Raw genomic sequence first — 20377 nt, 5'->3', positions numbered from 1 at the left:
ATACGTGTTTCTTTAATACAAAAGATAATATAACTTGTTTGAATTAAGAAAATGTTACCTGCTGATTGTTTACTCAGTTCTTGAATTAAGATTTGAAAAAACAATTTTAAAACTTCTGTTCAGAAGTTATTAACTATTAATGGAAAAGGCCATCATCATTTAATATTTATGGATTCACTTTTAGTTATTTTATACTTTAAAATTTTTATTAATATAGGATTTAGAGGTATTGACAATTTTATTTACTACTACAATTGCACTAAAATAGAATACAAAAACTCAAGTTAAAATGGAATATCCAGGGCTTCCCTGGTGGCGCAGTGGTTGGGAGTCCGCCTGCCGATGCAGGGGACACGGGTTCGTGCCCCGGTCCGGGAGGATCCCACATGCCGCGGAGCGGCTGGGCCCGTGAGCCATGGCCCCTGAGCCTGCGCGTCCGGAGCCTGTGCTCCGCAACGGGAGAGGCCACAACAGTGAGAGGCCCGCATACTGCAAAAAAAAAAAAAAAAAAAAAGGAATATCCAAAACCAAATTTTCTATAATTAAAATATTCTGTAGGACCAGTATAATTTAGAGCCATTCTTTGTAGCTACTACTTGATTTCTTGAAGTAGCAAGATAAAGTAATACATGTTTTTAACTTTGAGGAAGGTTTCGTATCTTATATCTTAAACCTCCGAAGGGGTGGGTTGCTTAAGAACACTGAGCTAGAGACTTCCTGGAGTTTTCTTTGTGAGGACCTACAGTAGTTTCCTGTGGCTGCTGAAACAAATTATTGCAAACTTGATGACTTAAAACAATGGAGATTTATTCTCTCACAGTTATGGAGGCCAGAAATTTGAAGTCAGTTTCACTAGGTTGAAATCAAGGAACCAGCAAGGCAGTGTTCCCTCTGGAGTCTCTAGGGGAGAATCTGTACCTTGCCTCTTCTAGCTTTTGGCAACAGACTATATTTCCTATGCTTGTGGCCACATCACTCCTGTCTCTGCCTCTGTGGTCTCGTTTCCTTCTCCTTGTCTATGTGTGTGTCACATCTCCCTCTGCTTTCCTCTTATAAGGATACATGTGGTTGCTTTTAGTGCCAACCAGATAATCCAGGACAATCTCCTATATCATGATCCTTAATCACATCTGCACTGTCCTTTTTGCCATATAAGGTAACATGCACAGGTACCAAGGCTTAGGATGTGGATACGTTTGGGGGTCATTTTTCAGCCTATTACAGCCTCAAATCTAGGCATTTTCATAGGAACAGTTTCATCTTCCAGGACGATTTTCCTTTATGTGGTTTCCCCAAAATTTTGAAGCTATTTCTGTGTTAACAGCAGGTCCTTGGGTAACTTTGAAAATTTTGTATGAATTTGTTTACCCATTCATTCTTTCAATAAGCACTTATTACTGTAGAAGGATTAAGAAAAGGAAATTAACTAATACTTGTTTCAAGAAAAGTTCACAGTTTGTTTTTGGAAATGAGTTGAATAAACACAATTGAATGAAAATATGAGAGTTAAAAGAGAAACATGGAGATATGGTATATAAGTAAGTAAAAAACAAATGTGAAAAATTAAAGTATTGTGAGTTCAGCAAAAGGAAGTATCAATGTATATTGAAAATCAGAAAAAAACCAAATTATTATATGGAGGACAGTGAATTTTGAAGTGGAACTAGAACGATGTAAACTATGGAATTACGTAAACTAGAATTTATGTAGTTAGAAAAGTGGAGAAAGGTGATATCAGGTGGGTAAAAGAAAAGGCAAGGATATGATCTTAAAAAATGGATTTCAGTAACAATTTTTAAAATGTCTGTTCTGGCTATACTCAATAGAGTTGATAGAGTTGAGAGTTTGTATGGGTGAGCAACAGGAGATAAAATTACAAGGGTAAGAAGGAATCAGACTGTGTAGAGCTTTGACTAGTAAAGGATGTTAATTTTATCTTGTAATAACAGGGGGCTCTAAAGTTTTTTGTTTTTCCAGTTGGGAATGGTATTTTTAAAGGAGTTTTCATTATTGAATGAGGGTGGAGTAAAGACAGGCTGGAGCTCTGGTGAAACTATATTGAAACAATTGTGGTAACTCAAATATGAAGCAATCAAGGCCAAGATTTGGAAAGTAGAATTATTAATAAAAGAAAAGAAGGAATAGGGAAAAAGGACATGTAGAAAGAATCCACAAGCCTTAGTGCCTAGTTCGAGAAGGGCAGGGTGTGTGATAAGAGATAAAAGAAGAAAATGTAAAAGATAGATGAATACAAAGATTGAAGAAAAAAGGCTTTTCATGAAAGATGAGTTAATTATAGACACACTGAATTTGAGGCTACACTTGGTCCTTCAAGTAGAAATGTGCATTAGTTTGAAGCAATGGGTGTAAGCCCAGGAATTGGTATGATTTTGGAGCTTTAATTTCCTGGGAAAATAGAATGAAAAGAATCAAGAATAAACAGAGTAGCATAAAAATAATGGTCTCACTGACTTGTATATGTATCCCAAAGGTTTTTTTGATACCAGATTGATCCCATGATAGCAGGCCCTGCTGAGACTTACTTGGAAGGGAACTAACTTCTTGTATTGATGGACTTGATGAACAGATACCACATGACCCCCTGAAAAACCAGGTCAATGTGAAATGTATGTCTTTAGGTATTTTCTCCTACTAACATCATCTACTAACCTCATCTAGAGTATCTATTATAGGCTAGCATAACCAGGTTTTGTTGGACGAGTGATTGAGACAATTTACCATTCCATCCTCAGTATATTTTAGTCTCCTGGTAGGAGCATAAGCCAACCAAAGTCAAGAGAAGTTCTCCCAGCCAAGCATTCATGAGACTGAAAGGCTCTTGGAATAATCCCTATTTCTATAGAGGTTATAATAACTGCTCTCTTCTAGCTCTCATGTATCCAACTCATTTAAACATTTAATGAATGGTAAATGTTCTTTTTTTTCCCTCACAGGCCGTTGTGGGATTTTACTTTGTGAAATCCCTGGTGAATTTTAATTTCAGTGTGCAAGTTATTAAAAGGGGACCAAACTAGTGTAGAAATGGCTTATAAGTAATTATAAGATGTAAACTTTATGTATAAAAAGGTAAACTTTAAAATGAATACATATCTCTTGAATGAATATATCCATTACAATCTATGAGTATATTAGAATGTATTACTAAAATAATTTTCTCTAGGAGAGGGTCTGTAATGAGGAGAGAAGATATTTATTTACTTTCAAAATTTGTAAGGTACCTGTCATAAGGTTAGATTCTTCTTAAGTATAAATGATCACGTTTTAGAGGAAGAGGAGACATTTGTATGAAAGTATAGATAATACCTAATGATCTCTTCTTTATCTTGACAGACAATGGGGTTTTAATAAATGGCTAGCATAAGCTTCCCTAAAGGCTTGCTACCTTGAAAAATGGCTGTGAATCATTTACTGCAATAAATTACATGGAATGTTTCCATGTGCTTTCTAGCTCTCTCCAAATGAATGGCTACAGGGAGAAAGAGAAACATTATAAATGCATTTGCTAAAATGTGAGTGTTTTTCCATCACTTTATATTTTTGGCCTTTAGAAGGAATAAGTACAATATGTACAAAGGCTGCTTTTCTCCCTATTTTTGATTAAAGATATATTGCAGTTCAAAGGGAAATACCATTGGTTTTTAAAAAATTTTATATTGATACATTATATATTATGTATATGATATATTTATATTTTATCAAAGAAAAGTGTTTATTTTATAAATAGTATATTAATCTAATTTGACCCACTTATATAAATTTATATATATTTTAAGTAAAATTTATATAAATTTTAAATAAAAATTAGTGTCAGTATTTGAGTAGATCTAGTATATACCCAATGAGGCTAAGGCCTGTTTACCATTGGCTCCTTTAAGATGATGTTAAATGTCATGTAAAAGCACCTCATTAGAAAAGAATGGTATTTTGACATCAAAAAGAGAAAACATAAAGACAAACATTGGGATAAACTGTTTAAAAGTCTGTATGTGAAAACACAGTGTGAACAAAATGTCAAGTCAGAAAAATATCTGTAATGTGTATGACAGAAGATAATAATCTTAATAAAGTGTTTTTATAAGTGGTGAAGAGAATAAAGAACCACCTCAAACTCCAATGAAAACATAAGCAAAAGCATGACTGAAATTCATAAAGTACTAATGCCAACTTTAAAAATGCTTGTGTGTGTTGATAATGTTAGAAATATGATTTAAAGTAAGATAAAATGTTTCTTCCATACTAAATTGGCTAAGATGAGAAACAAGAAAAATACAGTATCCAGTTAGGGTTGGCCACTGTGATCACAGTCCTGGGGAAGTGTGGCTGGGAATCAATACAGATGCAGTGAATATAAAACTGGTGTGGAGTCAGGCAGATTTAGGTTCAAACTGGCTTTACCACCTCAATCACATTATTAATCTCAGGGTTTCCATTAAACTCATGAGTAAAATCAGGATAATAACACCATGTACTTCATTGATTGTTGTAAAAACCAAAGAGGATAATGCATGTTAAATGTATATCATAGTACCTCTTCCTATTTTAGCTATTTGTCCTATTAAATTGGTGAAACATTAAAGAGGACAATTTGTCACTATATATTAAAAACCTTGAAATGTTGCATAACCTTTGATCTAGCAAACTTACTTGTAGACATTCTTCTAAAGACGTAAATATGGATGGAAGCTCACCAGATTTTAGCTACAAGGGTATTGATGAGCCTGGGGTATAACAATAAAAAGTCATAAATAACATTGTGTGTTAAACAGTACAGGATTGATGAAGTAAATTACAGTTTGTCCATTAAAATATGCCCTGTTTAGGGTAAGAAGTTGTTAGCCAATAGGTAACAGAAAAGAAGCTAAATTATTTGGGTTTTAAACAGTGAGCATGTCTTAAGTTTGTGAGTGGAGCAGTATTTGGCCAATAGTGCAATTAGAACAGTATTAGTGAACTGTAGAGACAGGAACGTGCACAGAGCATGCAGGGAATAAAGACATGTCTAGAGCACAGGAACTATAACATCAAGGGAGATTAAGCTGGAAAGCCAGATGGAGATGAAATTATGAGGGGCTTTGACTATCATAACTAGGGAATTTGTACTTTATTTTTGGACAGAGAAGAATTGCTGGAGATTTTAATCTGATTTTAATTCTAATATGCCATGGAATTTCATATGCTTATGGAATTTCATATGATATATGGAAATAATGAGTTGTTTTTTTGTTTTTTTACCATACAGGTGAAAGAAGTTGTAGGCTAGGACAAAGAGAGAGGTCCTGGTTTTAAAGGGACTTAGAGGTAGGAGTCAAGGGACATTATTTTCATAGAAATAGGGGATTTGGTGGCCAATGAAATTTCAGAAGTGAAGTGTCTATGTCAGATTTTAATTTTGGATGGTTGTGTGAAAGGGAAGAAAATGAGTACAGTTTGGAAAGCTTTGATTTTGAGATGCCTGTAAAGAATCCCAATTATTAATTAGCAATAGATTCCAGAGCTCAGGAGAGAGGTTGGGGATGAAGATATAAATCTGAGTCATTAGTACTGTAGGGGACATGAAACTGCTTCCAGGAATCCACATCATCTTTTCAGAAGTATAAAGAAGACAATCCCATAACTTCTAGTAACACACTTTCTACCAGTAAATTGTTAAGTTCTTTCTTTCACTTGTAGAAATTTATGTTCAAGTTTTAATCATATTCTTGTTTTCATTCTTGTGTTTTCATTTCATGTGTTTAATGATCTTCATGATATTACTTGCTAATGAAAAGAAAGCATTTCGAGAGCAGATAGGAATGGAGTATCAAATTTTGTCATTATTCTTTGAGGTAGAAGACTTTTATTAGTAAGGTTTTAAAGAGGCCACCTCAAGATGATCAAGTGTTGAATTTAATAATAATTCTCCACTTGCTACCCTGTTTTTACAGTAATCCTGATAACAAAAACATCCATGCATTCTTTCATCTATTTACTTGACTAATTTTTATTAGGTGCCTACAGTATCCCAAGCACTGTGCCAGGTGCTAGGAATGAGGAGAGAAGAGTATGCTGGCTATTTGATTATCTAAATGTTTAAGAAAAATATTTCCAAGAACTACTGAAAAGTTTCTTTCTGATATCTCCAAAATTAAAAAAACCCAAACTGCAAAAATACCCTTGCAAGGAGAAATGGTTAAAGGTATAATTGTCTAGAAATATAAAGTGCATTCTATTAGAAAGGTAACTGAGTAAAACATGCTTAAAAAATGAAACAGCATTGGGCTTCCCTGGTGGCGCAGTGGTTGAGAGTCCGCCTGCCAATGCAGGGGACATGGGTTCGCGCCCTGGTCCGGGAAGATCCCACATGCCGCGGAGCAGAAGAAACAGCATTAACATTTGTTTTGACTTTTGTGTAAAAGCAGGAGAAAGAAATTTAAATTTAAAAAAATAATACATTTATTTATTTATTTTTGGCTGCATTGGGTCTTTGTTGCTGTGTGTGGGCTTTTCTCTAGTTGTGGAGAGCCGGGGCTACTCTTTGTTGTGGTGCATGGGCTTCTCATTGCGGTGGCTTCTCTTGTTGCGGGGCACGTGGGCTTCAGTAGTTGTGGCACATGGGCTCAGTAGCTGTGGCTTGCAGGCTGTAGAGCGCAGGCTCAGTTGTTGTGGTGCACGGCCTTGGTTGCTCCGCGGCATGTGGGATCTTCCTGGACCAAGGCTCGAACCTGTGTCCCCTGCACTGGCAGGCAGAGCCTTAACCACTATGCCACCAGGGAAGTTCGAGATTTGAATATTTTTAGGAGTTGGGGCTACTTCTAAAAATTCAAAACTAAATAACCATAAAAATAGATGCTGTTTCCATGGTAACATAAAAGAATAGCAATAAAAGACAGAGAAGGTAGCTCTCTCAATAATTTATTCATTCTCAATAAAATCCTAAGATCTGTTCTTTTTAAAAGTAAGTCAAAATTTTAAACATGTCCCTAGTATTAATCATGCGAGAAATATTCAGTTCCATCAAAAAGATATCATAATAGGGTTTTATGTGATGTTTTATGTTTTTCATAATATATATTTGTTAGAATAACAGGAGAGGCAGTGCATTTTATTGAGCTTAACAATACCATGAAGTGTCTTGTGCTTTTATCTTGCCTCTGGCATTAGCCACTGAATAAACATTTTATTTTTTACTTTTAGAAGTAAAAACAGAGATAATTGAGAACACAAATGGAAATAATAAAGAGAATAATTAATAGCAGTAGACCAAAATGTACTATTTAGTATATGCCATGCTAGTATTAGTTGTTTCATAAATTTTTACTAATCTTTAGAGAAAAAAATTGAGGGAAAACTTTTATGCATTTTATAGATAAAATACTGAAGCTCAAAAATACTAAGTAACTTATCATAAGTTACTCAATTAATCAGATCTGAATAGTGTTATAAAATGATGTTCTTTTATTCTCAACAGTTCAATTTCTCCATTTTTATTTGTTTAATTATGAAAGTAGTACATATATAAGGAAAAATACGGGGTAAAAAGTAAAATTTCCTATACCAGCTTAATCTTCTCTCCAGAGGTCATTTGTATTCCAAATAGATATGTATACATTTCTAATAAATTGTATAGCATTTACATATATATATTACAGATGCTATATAGAGGAAAATGTTCACGTACATTTTCCACAAATGAGATCATTCAAAATTCAAAGTAAGTTGTACTGTGCGTTATTTTTCCCTCTTTTCAATGTTTGATGACAGTACATTTAGACCTCTCAGTCATTCTGGTGGCTACGTAGTAATCTGAACTGTGGATACACCATGATTTATTTAAACATTCTCCTCTTGGTAAATATTTGTTTCCATTATTTGTGTTGTAACAAAATGGGCTTCAATAAGCATCTTCAACATTTGTAGACACGAATAAGTATTCATATAGATGAAAAATTATTGGTTTTAATTTTATCTTATTAAGTAGATAACATGGAGACATTAGAAAATATGTAGGTATGGGTTTTTTACTTACTGTTTATTCCCTTTATTTATGAATCCCTGAGATTGGTGTCTGTCTATACTTTTGGTTTCTGTGATAATAACAGCATTTTTGGCAATGTCTACATAGTACTAAGGTACTTAATAATAAGTACTTAATAATAAGTACATTATTCTGACCATGAATTCTTTCATCTATTTACTTGACTAGTATTTATTAAGTGCCTATCATATTCTAAGTGCCACATGCTGGGGAGGAAGAGAGGAGTTAAGACATAGCCCCAGCCAACAGGAAGTTTACAGTAGAGTAGGATAGTTTATTTCTGGTTATTATTCATGTAAATGAATAATGTAATTTTAAACATTTATGATCTAGGTGTTCCATGTCATTTAGACAAATTTAAGTATATGACTGGTTATCCTTTTTAACAGTAACCTTGGCACCTTAATGATTCCATGAGGATAATTCACCTGAAGGATCTTCCTCCCTCATTTTCATCTGTATTAGAATCAGAGTGATTTCATAAATAGTGTTTCCCTTTTTGAATTCTGCAGGTAATCACTGTGTAGATGATGAGCTGGATTTTTTCATAAGCTGTTGAAACACATTATGGGGGACACTTCTAAATGTCCACCCAATACCCATGGTAAATAAACTGTGAGGAGAAGCTGTGATGAGTGTGAGGTGAAGTATTTAGTGTTTCTGTGCCATGAGGTGTCCAAGTAACACATTTCTGGCCAAAGAGACATACATGGAGATGTGTTGAGCCTTTAGGAAGGCATTTGCTTTTGCCTAATAAAAGGACAGACATGGCTATTTCAACTTTTCTCTACCCCCACTTCTTCCTGCTTTGAATGTGGACATGATGTCTCGAGTTTCAGCAGCCCTCCTGTGATCAGCTGATGATAAAAGTTAACTTTAAGAAGAATGGAAAGATAGAAAGCTTCTGCTTTCTTGGTGGACTTATTGAGGACTGGAACAAATTATCAACAATTGACTACTTTCAGATTTCTTATTATGTGAAAAAATTAAACCCCTATATATTTAGTCCTCTGACAGCTTTTGCCATAGGACTGCATTGGGTTTTGGTAGTAGAAGCCTCTCACACTCGTCAATCAGTATAGTAAGCTGGACCATTTTTGAATGCTGTCATTGTTCTGCCTGTGTGGTTGTTTCCATCGTCTTCTTTCATATGGTCATTTTCCCATGCTGCAATTTAGAAAGTTTGACTCAAATATTTTCTTGGTTAAATTCAAACTGTGTAGCACTAAGTAACATTTTAATAATTAAGTTTTTTTATTTGTTTGTTTGGTTTTAGGGAGAAACTTCATTTTAGTGTTCTCCATTGAATCATATAAAAGTCTGATTTGAAGTACGGTGCCAAAATTCAACAGGGCCATTTCCTTCTGGCTTTTTCTCTATGGATCCTTTTTTTTTCTTTAAATTTTATATTAGAGTATAGTTGAGTTACAACGTTGTGTTAGTTTCAGGTGTACAGCAAAGTGATTCATTTATACACATACATACATCCATTCTTTTTCAGATTCATTTCCCATATAGGTTATTACAGAATATTGAGTAGAGTACCCTGTGCTATACAGTAGGTCCTTGTTGATTATCTATTTTATATATAGTAGTGTGTATATGTTAATCCAAAACTCCTAATTTATTCCTCTGTCCCACATTCCCCATTTGGTAACCATAAGTTTGTTTTCGAAGTCTGTGAGACTGTTTTTGTTTTGTAAGTAAGTTCATTTGTGTCATTTTTTAGATTCCTCACATAAGCGATATCATATGATATTTGTCTTTCTCTGTCTGACTTACTTCGCTTAGTATGATACTCTCTAGGTCCATCCATGTTGCTGCAAATGGCATTATTTCATTTTTTTTTATGGCTGAGTAACATTCCATTGTATATATGTACCACATCTTCTTTTTCCATTCCTCTGTCCATGAACATTCAGGTTGCTTCCATGTTTGGGCTATTGTAAATAGTGCTGCAGTGAACATTGGGGTGCATGTATCTTTTCGAATTATGGTTTTCTCTGGATATATGCCCAGAAGTGGGATTGCTGGACATATGGTAGTTCTATTTTTAGTTTTTAAAGAAACCTCCATACTGTTCTCCATAGTGGTTGTACCAATTTACATCCCCACCAACAGTGTAGGAGAGTTCCCTTTTCTCCACACCCTCTCCAGCATTTATTGCTTGTAGACTTTTTGATGATGGCCATTCTGACCAGTGTGAGGTGAAACCTCACTGTAGTTTCGATTTGCATTTCTCTAATAATTAGTGATGTTGAGCATCTTCCAAAGCTCTGTTGAATAAAAGTGGCAAGAGTGGACATCCTTTTCTTGTTCCTGATCTTAGGGGAAATGCTTTCAGCTTTTCACAGTTGAGAATAACGTTAGCTGTCGGTTTGTCATATATGACCTTTATTATGTTGAGGTAGGTTTCCTCTGTGCTGAGTTTCTGGAGAGTTTTTATCATAAATGGGTGTTGAGTTTTGTCAGAAGCTTTTTCTGCATCTATCGAGATGATCATGTGGTTTTAATTCTTTAGTTTGTTGATGTGGTGTATCACATTGATTTGCGGATATTGAAGAATCCTTGCATCTGCTTCTGGGTCTCGCAGCGGTAGTGGCATCCCGCACACTACCGGGGCAGCAGGGGCAGTGATTGGCGACTGCTCGCTGCTCATGCGTGCTCCCCAGATGGCAGGGGCAGTGAGCAGTGCCCACTCCTGGGTCTCCCAAAAGCAGCGGCAGTCTGCGCACTCCCGGGACAGCATGGGCAGCGATTGGCACCTACTCCTAGTGGCAGTGGTGGCTCACGCCCACTGCTGGAGCTCATGTAGGTCGTGTCCTATTGCCTAAGAGTGCGTGCAGGGAAAGAAGCTCCAGTGGTGGTCCTACCCCCCTCCTTGCACGTTTCCCCAACAATGGCACCTTGTCTCTCTGGTGTGTCTAAGCTTCTTCTGAGCACACCCTTGGTTGCCACACTCCAGCCTCTTCGGGCTGTCTCTGCACAGCCAATCCCAGCCAATCCTCTACCTAGATCTGACCTCTGAAGCCTGAGCTTCAGCACCCAGCCCCTGCCCGTAGTGGTGGAAAAGCGTCTCAGGCTGGGGAGCACAGGGCGGAGGTGACCATCTGTGCAGGTCACCCTCCGTCTTGCCTTCCTCAAACTGGTTGCTGCACTCTCCTCCGAGGCTCTGAAGCTTCTCCTCCATCCTGGCTGATCTCCTCACCGTAGAGGGGACTTTCCGGGGTGCAGGAACATTTCCTGCTTCGTAGTTCCCTCCCTGGGGTGCAGTTCCCATCCCAGTTCCTTTCTTTATTTTTTTCCCTTTTTCCTTTTGTCCTATCCAGTTATGGGGAGGTTTTCTTGCCCCTTCAGAAATCTTAGTTCTTTTGCCAGTGTTCAGTAGATGTTCTATGCAAATCGTTCCACTTATAGATGTATTTTTGATGTATTGGTGGGAGTAGGTGAGTTCCACGTCCTAGTCCTCTGCCATCTTGATCCCTAAGATCTCTCTATGAATTCTTGATACATTCACCTGCCTTACAGATACAACCATCATGTTGTGCTGATCAGAATAATTTTTGCTTCCTCAGTTCACTCTAAAGCATTAAACAGCTCACTCCTGTGCTTCATCTTGACCCTTTTAGACAACTTGTGTACAGAGGATTAGTTATCTCTAACTGTGCTTTGTTATAAGTTCCCACGAACTCCAAATTTGGCCTCTGAAAGTAGCCATGGCGGCAAGACTCACAGCCAAGTAGCCTCCACGTGGCCCACCTTGCCATGCCACTTTCCAGTGCTTACAGAGAGCATAAGAATCCTTGTTATAGTATAAGTTTCTGATAATTAATTGGACTGTCACACAGAAAGAGGTGTCCTAGAATTTCAGTCAAGTATAAATCTTGTTTAAAGACTACATTTTTACCTGGTCCAAAGGGCATCTTCAGATAGCCAAAGCAAAGTTGTAACAGATGTGCTTACCTATGTATGCACTTTAAAATTTTGTTAAACCACCAAAAGTCACAGAAAATATGACATATATAAACATTTGAAAAAGAAATTTAGGATAATCACCATCGGGAAAACATCATAGTTATTGAGTGATTATATGATTCAGTTAACAACAGAATAAAATGTAGCCCTCGTTTTCTCATACATGGTAATATGAGTCTCAAACATCTGGCCTCATTCACCATACGCTCATTGAAGGTGTTGCTCTTTTTATTAAATTCTTCAGTGCTTTCTTACGGTACTTGGGATAATAACATAGGCAAATTAATTCTTGATTAGAATGCCCATTAATTTACTAAACTAAGCCGTAGTCTACTTGAATAGTTTATACAACATTTTCCCCCCAAATATGAAGCTGATAAAAAAAGGGAGAGTTTACCTGATTTCCTCCCATACCATGACAGTTGAATATACCCACTTTTTCATTTTCCTTGCGGCCCATGTTGTCTAAACATTGATTTGTTTCAACATTTCTTATCTAAAGGAAACACACAAAAATGTAAGTCAGAAGGTCTTTCTGATATTTTCAAATTGCAAATTGGTAACAAAATGAGTTTGTAAGGAAATTTCTCCAAGGAGAACACATTGCTTTAAATTTTTATTTTTCTATGTCCATTCTGAGATCTGTGTAAGATTCTAAACTCTCATTCAAGTAAATTTGAATAGGATGAGCATTGTCATTAGCATCCAATCAAGAGGGCACTCTTTGTTTATAGCATAGTATCAGAAAAGAAGAAAACCTCTACATATTATAAATTAGGAATTCTTCCCAAAATCCTTTTAAAATTAGGACAGTTTCCAAATTCCACTCAGATAACTATAGTGTATTCGTGATGTCCTATAGAGAAAGGAATAGAAACAAATTGGTCAAATATTCAAATTTATGTATTTTTAGTTGCTTCATTACTAGATGCTCCATTCTGTACATTTATAAAGATTAATTATACTGTTTATTTCTTTAACTAAAATATACACAGCTTTTTTCATTCCCAGTGCCAAACTTAGTGGAAAGCAGCTGACCCTAAGAAAGACTATTACAAGGCTAAATGGTGATTTCACATGAAAATTCTTCAAAACCAAGATTAAATTGCCAACTGTAAACATAAGATTCATGGTTTACACTCAGACACTGCATTAGTCCCATAGTTAACATAACATTAATACATATTTGCGCCAGATGCAATTACAAAAGCCATTTATTGAGTTTAAAGATGCCCAGATTACTAAATCAAGCACAAGTGAATGTAAAAAAGAAAAACCTTTCTAGTAGATGCAGTGTTTTAGAATTTTTTCGTTAGTCTTACCTCCAAGTAGTATGTTTTGTACTTGTCCACTCTGCTTCTGAAAAATTCTTACCTCTGACTCTTATTTGGACACATATTACTGTTCACTCACACATTACTTGGATATATTTATTTATAATAGTTATCTATGCTTTAGGTACATGTTTTTCCCTACTGGCAAATAGGTACATGTTTCTCCCTACTGGCAAATGAATATGATTAGAAACTTCTATAGAGGCTGGAGTAGGTTTATACAATTCAACTTTTTTGTATGGTACAGAACCCTATGGTCAGGTAATGGTTCCCAGAGTTAGGAAAAGTACTGTCATTTGCAGTAAACCCCAATCAGCAATTGAAATTAGTGGGGAGTAGAATTCACACTTGGTAAGGGGTTGGGCAGAACTGAGCAGTGTGGTCAAGCCCTGTTCCAATGATTAGAGGGAGGCAAGAGTGGAAACAGAGAAACAAATAAGGAGACTATTGAGTCATGCCAGCAAGAGATGATGGTTACTTCGAATAATAGGATAACAGTGGAGGTGGGGAGGTCAAATTTAGGATGTTTTTGAGGTAGAGCCAGTAGGACTTGCAATTGAATTGGAAATGAGCTAGGAGAGAAAAAAAAGGCATCAAGAAGCATTACAAGGTTTTGGCCTGAGCAAATAGGTAGATGATGTTTCCATTTACTGGGAACAACATTCTGAGTTCTTAACATTGATAACTGTATCTGTGGTCTTTATGCTTGAAAATCCATTTTGTGGATCTGAAATCCTTGGCTTACAATATATTTCCTTGAGTATCTTTAAAATGTTACTCTATTCACTTCCAGCATAAATAGTTGCTTTTGAAAAGTCTGATGATAGTCTGATTTTCTTTCCCTTATTCTTACAAATGTCTGTTTGCCTGAATGCCAAACTAAGTCCAATAGGTTTACCACAACATATCTTAAAATTCATTCTGTATCATTTGCCCAGGTATATGGTGTTCTGTTTCAATATATAGTTTCAAATTTATTTTCAAGGGTAAATGTTGAACAATATTGTATTATATATAATTGAATTATATATAATTCAATAAATATTGAGTTATAATTTTTAGTGTTTATTTTGTTTCATTGCTTTTTCTCATTAGGAAATTCTATTATTTTGGACCTTCTTGCTTCTCTATATGTCATTTTCTATTCAATAGTTTTGTCTTTTATTTCTTTTTTATTTTTAAAAGTTTCCTCCTTTCCCCCCTCTAAAACTCTATGGCATTTTCTCCTGGGATTATTGACTCATCTATTCTTTAAGTTTATCCTTCATTTCTGAAATGATTCATTCTTTAATTTCTAGTTCTTTCCTGCATTTCAGGCCCTCATTTCAGAGGTTTTTCTAAATTTGATTTATATTTTTCTTTTACTTATTTTATCATTATAAAATTTCTCTTGACTTGTTTTGAAATATTAGTTTACAATTTTCCTCTGTCTTATAAGCGTAAAGTTTTGGTGTGCTTTCATTTTTTGTAGAGCTATCATTTTACTCTTTATTATCTTTATTCTTATGGTAGTGATCCTTTTCTATTCTTTCCTTTCCTTTTTTTTTTTTTTTTTCCCTTTCAGGAAACAAATTCTCTGGATCTTTTAAGAGGGAGAATTTGATTAGGAAGTAATTTTTCCTCCTTCCTCCCTCCCTCCCTTTCTCTTTCTCTCTTTGTCTCTTTCTTTCTTTCCCTTTTTCTGTCTCTCCCTCCCTTCCTTCCTGATGGGGGGAATCACTTGACATCTTTAAACTATTCTTTCTGGTGCTTGGTATCTATGCCCAGATGATTCTCATTTAATTGGTATAGGGTGTAACCTGTCCATCAGGTGTTGTAAAGTCTCCCCAGGTGATTAAAATGTGCAAAGTTTGGCAAACACCATTCTGGAGGAAGGTATGGCATGTCTTGATATTGAATGGTGACATTACAGTTACTTTTCCTTTTTTGAGCAACTTCTTTTTCAGTGGTTTCCACCTGGGCTGCCCTGTAGACTCACCTGGAAAGCTTTTAGAATGTACTTCTACTTTGCTTCACCTTCATAGATTCTGATTGAAATGGTCTAGAGTAGGACCAGAATACAGTTAAAAGCTCCCCAGATAATTCAGATGTGTAATCAGGGCTGAAACTCCCCTTATCAGGAAAACACAACAGAATAGTTGGTAACTAGAAGCCTGTTAATTTTGTGAATCATTTTGAAAACTCAGTGCTGGTGGAAAGGTTAGGAGGTTTTCATAGCAAAGCTGATTTCCCAGCTACCCGTTGGGTATGTTTAAGAGTAAATGTTTCCAGCTGTACCTACAGGAAATGTTTACACTGGAGACCATTTCTAACTTCACAAATCTAGATCTGTTCCTGTATTTTTTTGAAGAGTTGAAAAAAATTGCCTTCTGTTTTTTGAAGTCTCTTGGTTCTGTTCAACTCTGCCATTTTTATTTTTAAAAAATGTTTACTGAAATATAGTTTATTTACAATGTTGTGTTAGTTTCAGGTGTACAGCAAAGTGATCCAGTTTTATATATATATAATATTATATATATATTATATATATATTTTATATGTATTATTTTTCAGATTCTTTCCCATATAAGTTATTACAGAGCATTGAGTAGAGTTCCCTGTGCAGTACAGTAGGTCCTTGTTGATTATCTATTTTATATATAGTAGTGTGTATATGTTAATCACAAACTCATAATTTATCCTTCCCCCCACATTTCCACTTTGGTAACCATAAGTTTGTTTTCGAAGTCTGTGAGACTGTTTCTGTTTTGTAAATAAGTTCATTTGTATCATTTTTTTAGGATCCACATATAAGTGATATCATATGACATTTGTCTTTCTCTGTCTGACTTACTTCACTTAGTATGGTAATCTCTAGGTCCATTCATGTTGCTGCAAATGGCATTATTTCATTCTTTTTTATGGCTGAGTAATATTCCACTGCATATATACCACATCTTTTTTTATTCATTCCTCTGTTGATGGACATTCAGGTTGCTTCCATGTCTTAGCTATTGTAAATAGTGCTGCAATTAGCATGTTTGTTTTTGAATTATGGCTTTCTCCATATATGTGTCCAGGAGTGGGATGGCTGGACATATGGTAGTTCTTTTTAGTTTTTAAAGAAACCTTCATACTGTTCTCCATAGTGGTTATACCAATTAACATCCCCACTAACAGTGTAGGAGAGTTCCCTTTGTCTCTACACCCTCTCCAGCATTTATTGCTTGTAGACTTTTTTATGGTGTACATTCTGACCAGTGTGAGGTGAAACCTCACTGTAGTTTTGATTTGCATTTCTCTCATAATTAGTGACATTGAGCGTCTTTTCATGTCCTTATTGGCTATCTGTATGTCTTCTTTGGAGTAATGTCTATTTAGAGCTTCTGCCCATTTTTTGATTGGGTTGTTTGTTTGAGATTGAGCTGCATGAGCTTTTTGTATATTTTAGAGACTAATCCCTCTCCATTGCATTGTTTGCAAATATTTTCTTCCATTCTGTGGGTTGTCGTTTTGTTTTGTTTATGGTTTCCTTGCTGTGCAAAACTTTTAAGTTTAATTAGGTCCCATTTGTTTGTTTATTTATTTTTTTCATTACTCTAGAAGGTGGATCAAAAAAGATATTGCTACAGTTTTATGTCAGAGTGTTCTACCTATGTTTTCCTCTAAGAGTTTTATTGTATCTGGTCTTACATTTAGATATTTAAACCACTTTGAGTTTATTTTTGTGTATGGTGTTAGGGAATGTTTCATTCGTTTACATGTAATTGGCCAGTTTTCCCAGCACCATTTGTTGGAGAGACTCTTTTCTTCATTGTATATTCTTCCTTTGTCATAGATTAATTGACCATACATCGGTGGGTTTATTTCTGGGCTTTCTATCTTGTTCCATTTATCTATATTTCTGTGTTTATGCCAGTACCACACTTTTGATGACTATAGCTTTGTAGTATAGTCTGAAGTCAGGGAGTCTGATTCCTCCAGCTGCATTTTTCTCTCTCAGAATTGCTTTGGCTATTCGGGGTCTTTTGTGTTAACATACAAATTAAAAAAATTTAAGTTCTAGTTCTATGAAAAATGCCATTGGTAATTTGATAGGAATTCACTTAATCTGTAAATTGCCTTGGGTAGTGTAGTTATTTTGACAATATTGATTCTTCCAATCCAAAAACGTGGTATATCTTTACATCCCTTGGTGTCATCTTTGATTTCTTTCGTCAGCATCTTATACTTTTCCAAGTACAGGTCTTTTGTCTCCTAGGTAGGTTTGTTCCTGGGTATTTTTTTCTTTTTGATGCAATGGTAAATGGGATCTTTCCTTAATTTATCTTTCTGATCTTTTGTTGTTAGTATATAGGAATGCAAGAGATTTCTGTGTATTCATTTTGTATCCTGCAACTTTACCGAATTTATTGATGAGCTCTAGTAGTTTATTGGTAGCTCTTTAGGATTTTCTATGTATAGTATCATGTCATCTGCAAACAGTAATAGTTTTGCTTCTTCTTTTCCAATTTGGATTCCTTTTATTTCTTTTTCTTCTCTGATTAACATGGTTAGGACTTCTAAAACTGTGTTGAATAAAAGTGGTGAGACCATACATCCATGTTTTGTTCCTGATCCTAGAGGAAATGCTTTCAGCTTTTCAGTTGAGAATGATGATAGCTATGGGTTTGTCATATATGGCCTGTGTACCCTCTATGCTTGCTTCTGGAGAGTTTTTTTAATCATAAATGGGTGTTGAATTGTGTCAAAAGCTTTTTCTGCATCTTTTGAGATGATCATATGGTTTTTATTCTTCAGTTTATTAATATGGTGTATCACATTGATTGATTTGTGTATATTGAAGAATCCTTGCATACCTGGGATAAATCCCACTTGAACATGGTGTATGATCCTTTTAATGTATTGTTGGATTAGGTTTGCTAGTATTTTGTTGTGGATTTTTTGCATCTACATTCATCAGTGATACTAGCCTATAATTTTCTTTTTTTGTGATTGTCTGGTTTTGGTATCAGGGTGATGGTGGCCTCAAAGAATGAGTTTGGGAGTGTTCCTTCCTCTGCAGTTTTTTTTGGAATAGTTTCAGAAGGATAGATGTTAGCTTTTCTTTAAATGTTTGATAGAATTTGCCTGTGAAGCCATCTGGTCTTGGACTTTGTTTTTTTGGGAGTTTTTTCATCACAGCTTCAATTTCAGTACTTGTGATTGGTCTGTTCATATTTTCTATTTCTTCCTGGTTCAGTCTTGTAAGGTTTCACCTTTCTAAGTGTTTTTCCATTTCTTCTATGTTGTTCATTTTATTGGCCTGTAGCTGCTTGTAGTAGTCTATTATGATCCTGTGTATTTCTGTGGTGTCTGTTGTAATTTTTCCTTTTCCATTTCTAATTTTTGCTGATTTGGCCCTCTCTCTCATTTTATTTTATTTTTTTTCTTGATGAGTCTGGCTAAAAGTTTATCAATTTTATCTTTTCAAAGAACCAGCTTTTAGTTTCACTGATCTTTGCTATTATTTTCTTCATCTCAGTTTCACTTATTTCTGCTCTGATTTTTCTGATTTCTTTCCTTCTACTAAGTTTGGGTTTTGTTCGGTCTTCTTTCTAGTTGCTTTATGTGTAAGGTTAGGTTGTTTATTTGCAGTTTTTCATGTTTCCTGAGGTAAGAATCCACTGCTATAAACTTCCCTCTTAGAACTGCATTTGCTGCATCCCATAGGTTTTGGATCATCGTCTTTTCATTGTCATTTGTCTCTAGGTACTTTTTGATTTCTTCAGCAATCCATTGGTTGCTTAGCAGCATATTATTTAGCCTCACATGTTTGTGTTTTTTACAGTTTTTTTCTTGTGTTCAGTTTCTAATCTCATAGTGTTGTGGTTGGAAAAGATGCTTTATATGATTTCAATTTTCTTTAATTTACCAGGGTTTTCTTTGTTGCCCAGCATGTTCTCTAACCTGGAGAATGTTCTGTGTGCAGTTGAGAAGAACTGTGTTCTGCCACTTTGGGGTGGAATGTCCTATAAATATCAAGCCCATCTGGTCTATTGTTGTGTGTGTCATTTAAAGCTTGTGTTTCCTTGTTTATTTTCTGTCTGGATGATCTGTCCATTGGTGTAAGCGGGGTGTTAAAGTCCCCCAGTATTCTTGTGTTACTGTTATGGCTGTTAGCATTTGCCTTATGTATTGAGGTGTTCCTATGTTGGGTGCATAAATATTTGTAATTGTTATATCTTCTTCTTGAATTGATTCCTCAATCATTGTGTCGTATCCTTCTTTGTCTCTTCTAACAGTCTTTATTTTAAAGTCTGTTTTGTCTGATACGAGTGTTGTTGCTTCAGTTTTTTTTTTAATTTCCATTTGCATGGAATACCTTTTTGCATCCTGTCACTTTCAGTGTGTATGTGTCCCTACCTCTGAAGTGGGTCTTTTGTAGACAGCTTATATACGGGTCTTGTTTCAGTATCCATTCAGCCAGTGTACATCTTTTGGTTGGAGCATTTAATCCGTTTACATTTAATGTAATTATCAATATGTATGTTCTTCTTGCCATTTTGTTAATTGTTTTAGATTTCTTTTGGTAGGTCTTTTTCTTCCCTTCCTCTTTTATTATCTTCTCTTGTGATTTGATGACTTTTAGTGTTGTGTTTGTATTCCTTTTTCTTCTTTGTGTGTATATCTATTATAGATTTTTGGTTTGCAGTTACATGAGGTTTTGATATAGCAGTCTATATATATATATATACACAAGATTGTTTTAAGTTGCTGTTCTCTTAATTTCAAATGTGTTTCCAATATCCTGCATTTGTATTCTCCTGTTCTCACGATTGCTGATTTTGATATCATTTGTGTGTGGATGGTTTCCTATGTTTACTAAATGTTTGCCTTTACCAGTGAGCTTTCCCATTCCTAATTTTCTTGTTTAGAGTTGTGGCTTTTTCTTTTTCACATAGAGAAGTTCCTTTAGCATTTGTTGTAAAGCTGGTTTGGTGGTGCTGAATTCTCTTATTTTTTGCTTGTCTGTAAAGTTTTTGTTTTCTCTGTCAGATCTGAACGAAAGCCT

At 35.3% G+C, this 20377-nt stretch overlaps 1 protein-coding gene and 1 long non-coding RNA gene across 7 annotated transcripts in view; one reads left to right on the top strand and one right to left on the bottom strand.

The window, feature by feature from the left end:
* Nucleotides 1-20377, bottom strand: part of GALNT13 (polypeptide N-acetylgalactosaminyltransferase 13) — a 982370-nt gene that overhangs the window by 33602 nt on the left and 928391 nt on the right. For all 4 annotated transcript variants that reach the window (XM_079925131.1, XM_079925129.1, XM_079925128.1 and 1 more), the window contains one exon: nt 12408-12506. In XM_079925131.1, the coding sequence (XP_079781257.1) occupies nt 12408-12506 (99 nt within the window). The remainder of the gene's footprint in view (nt 1-12407; nt 12507-20377) is intronic.
* LOC307188254 overlaps nt 1-20377 on the top strand; it is a 120962-nt gene that overhangs the window by 93361 nt on the left and 7224 nt on the right. The gene's annotated exons all lie outside the window — the stretch shown is intronic.

Source organism: Stenella coeruleoalba, assembly GCF_951394435.1.
Source record: "Stenella coeruleoalba genome assembly, chromosome: 6".
Classification (NCBI taxonomy): domain Eukaryota; kingdom Metazoa; phylum Chordata; class Mammalia; order Artiodactyla; family Delphinidae; genus Stenella; species Stenella coeruleoalba.
This window is presented reverse-complemented; position numbering and strand designations above follow the sequence as displayed.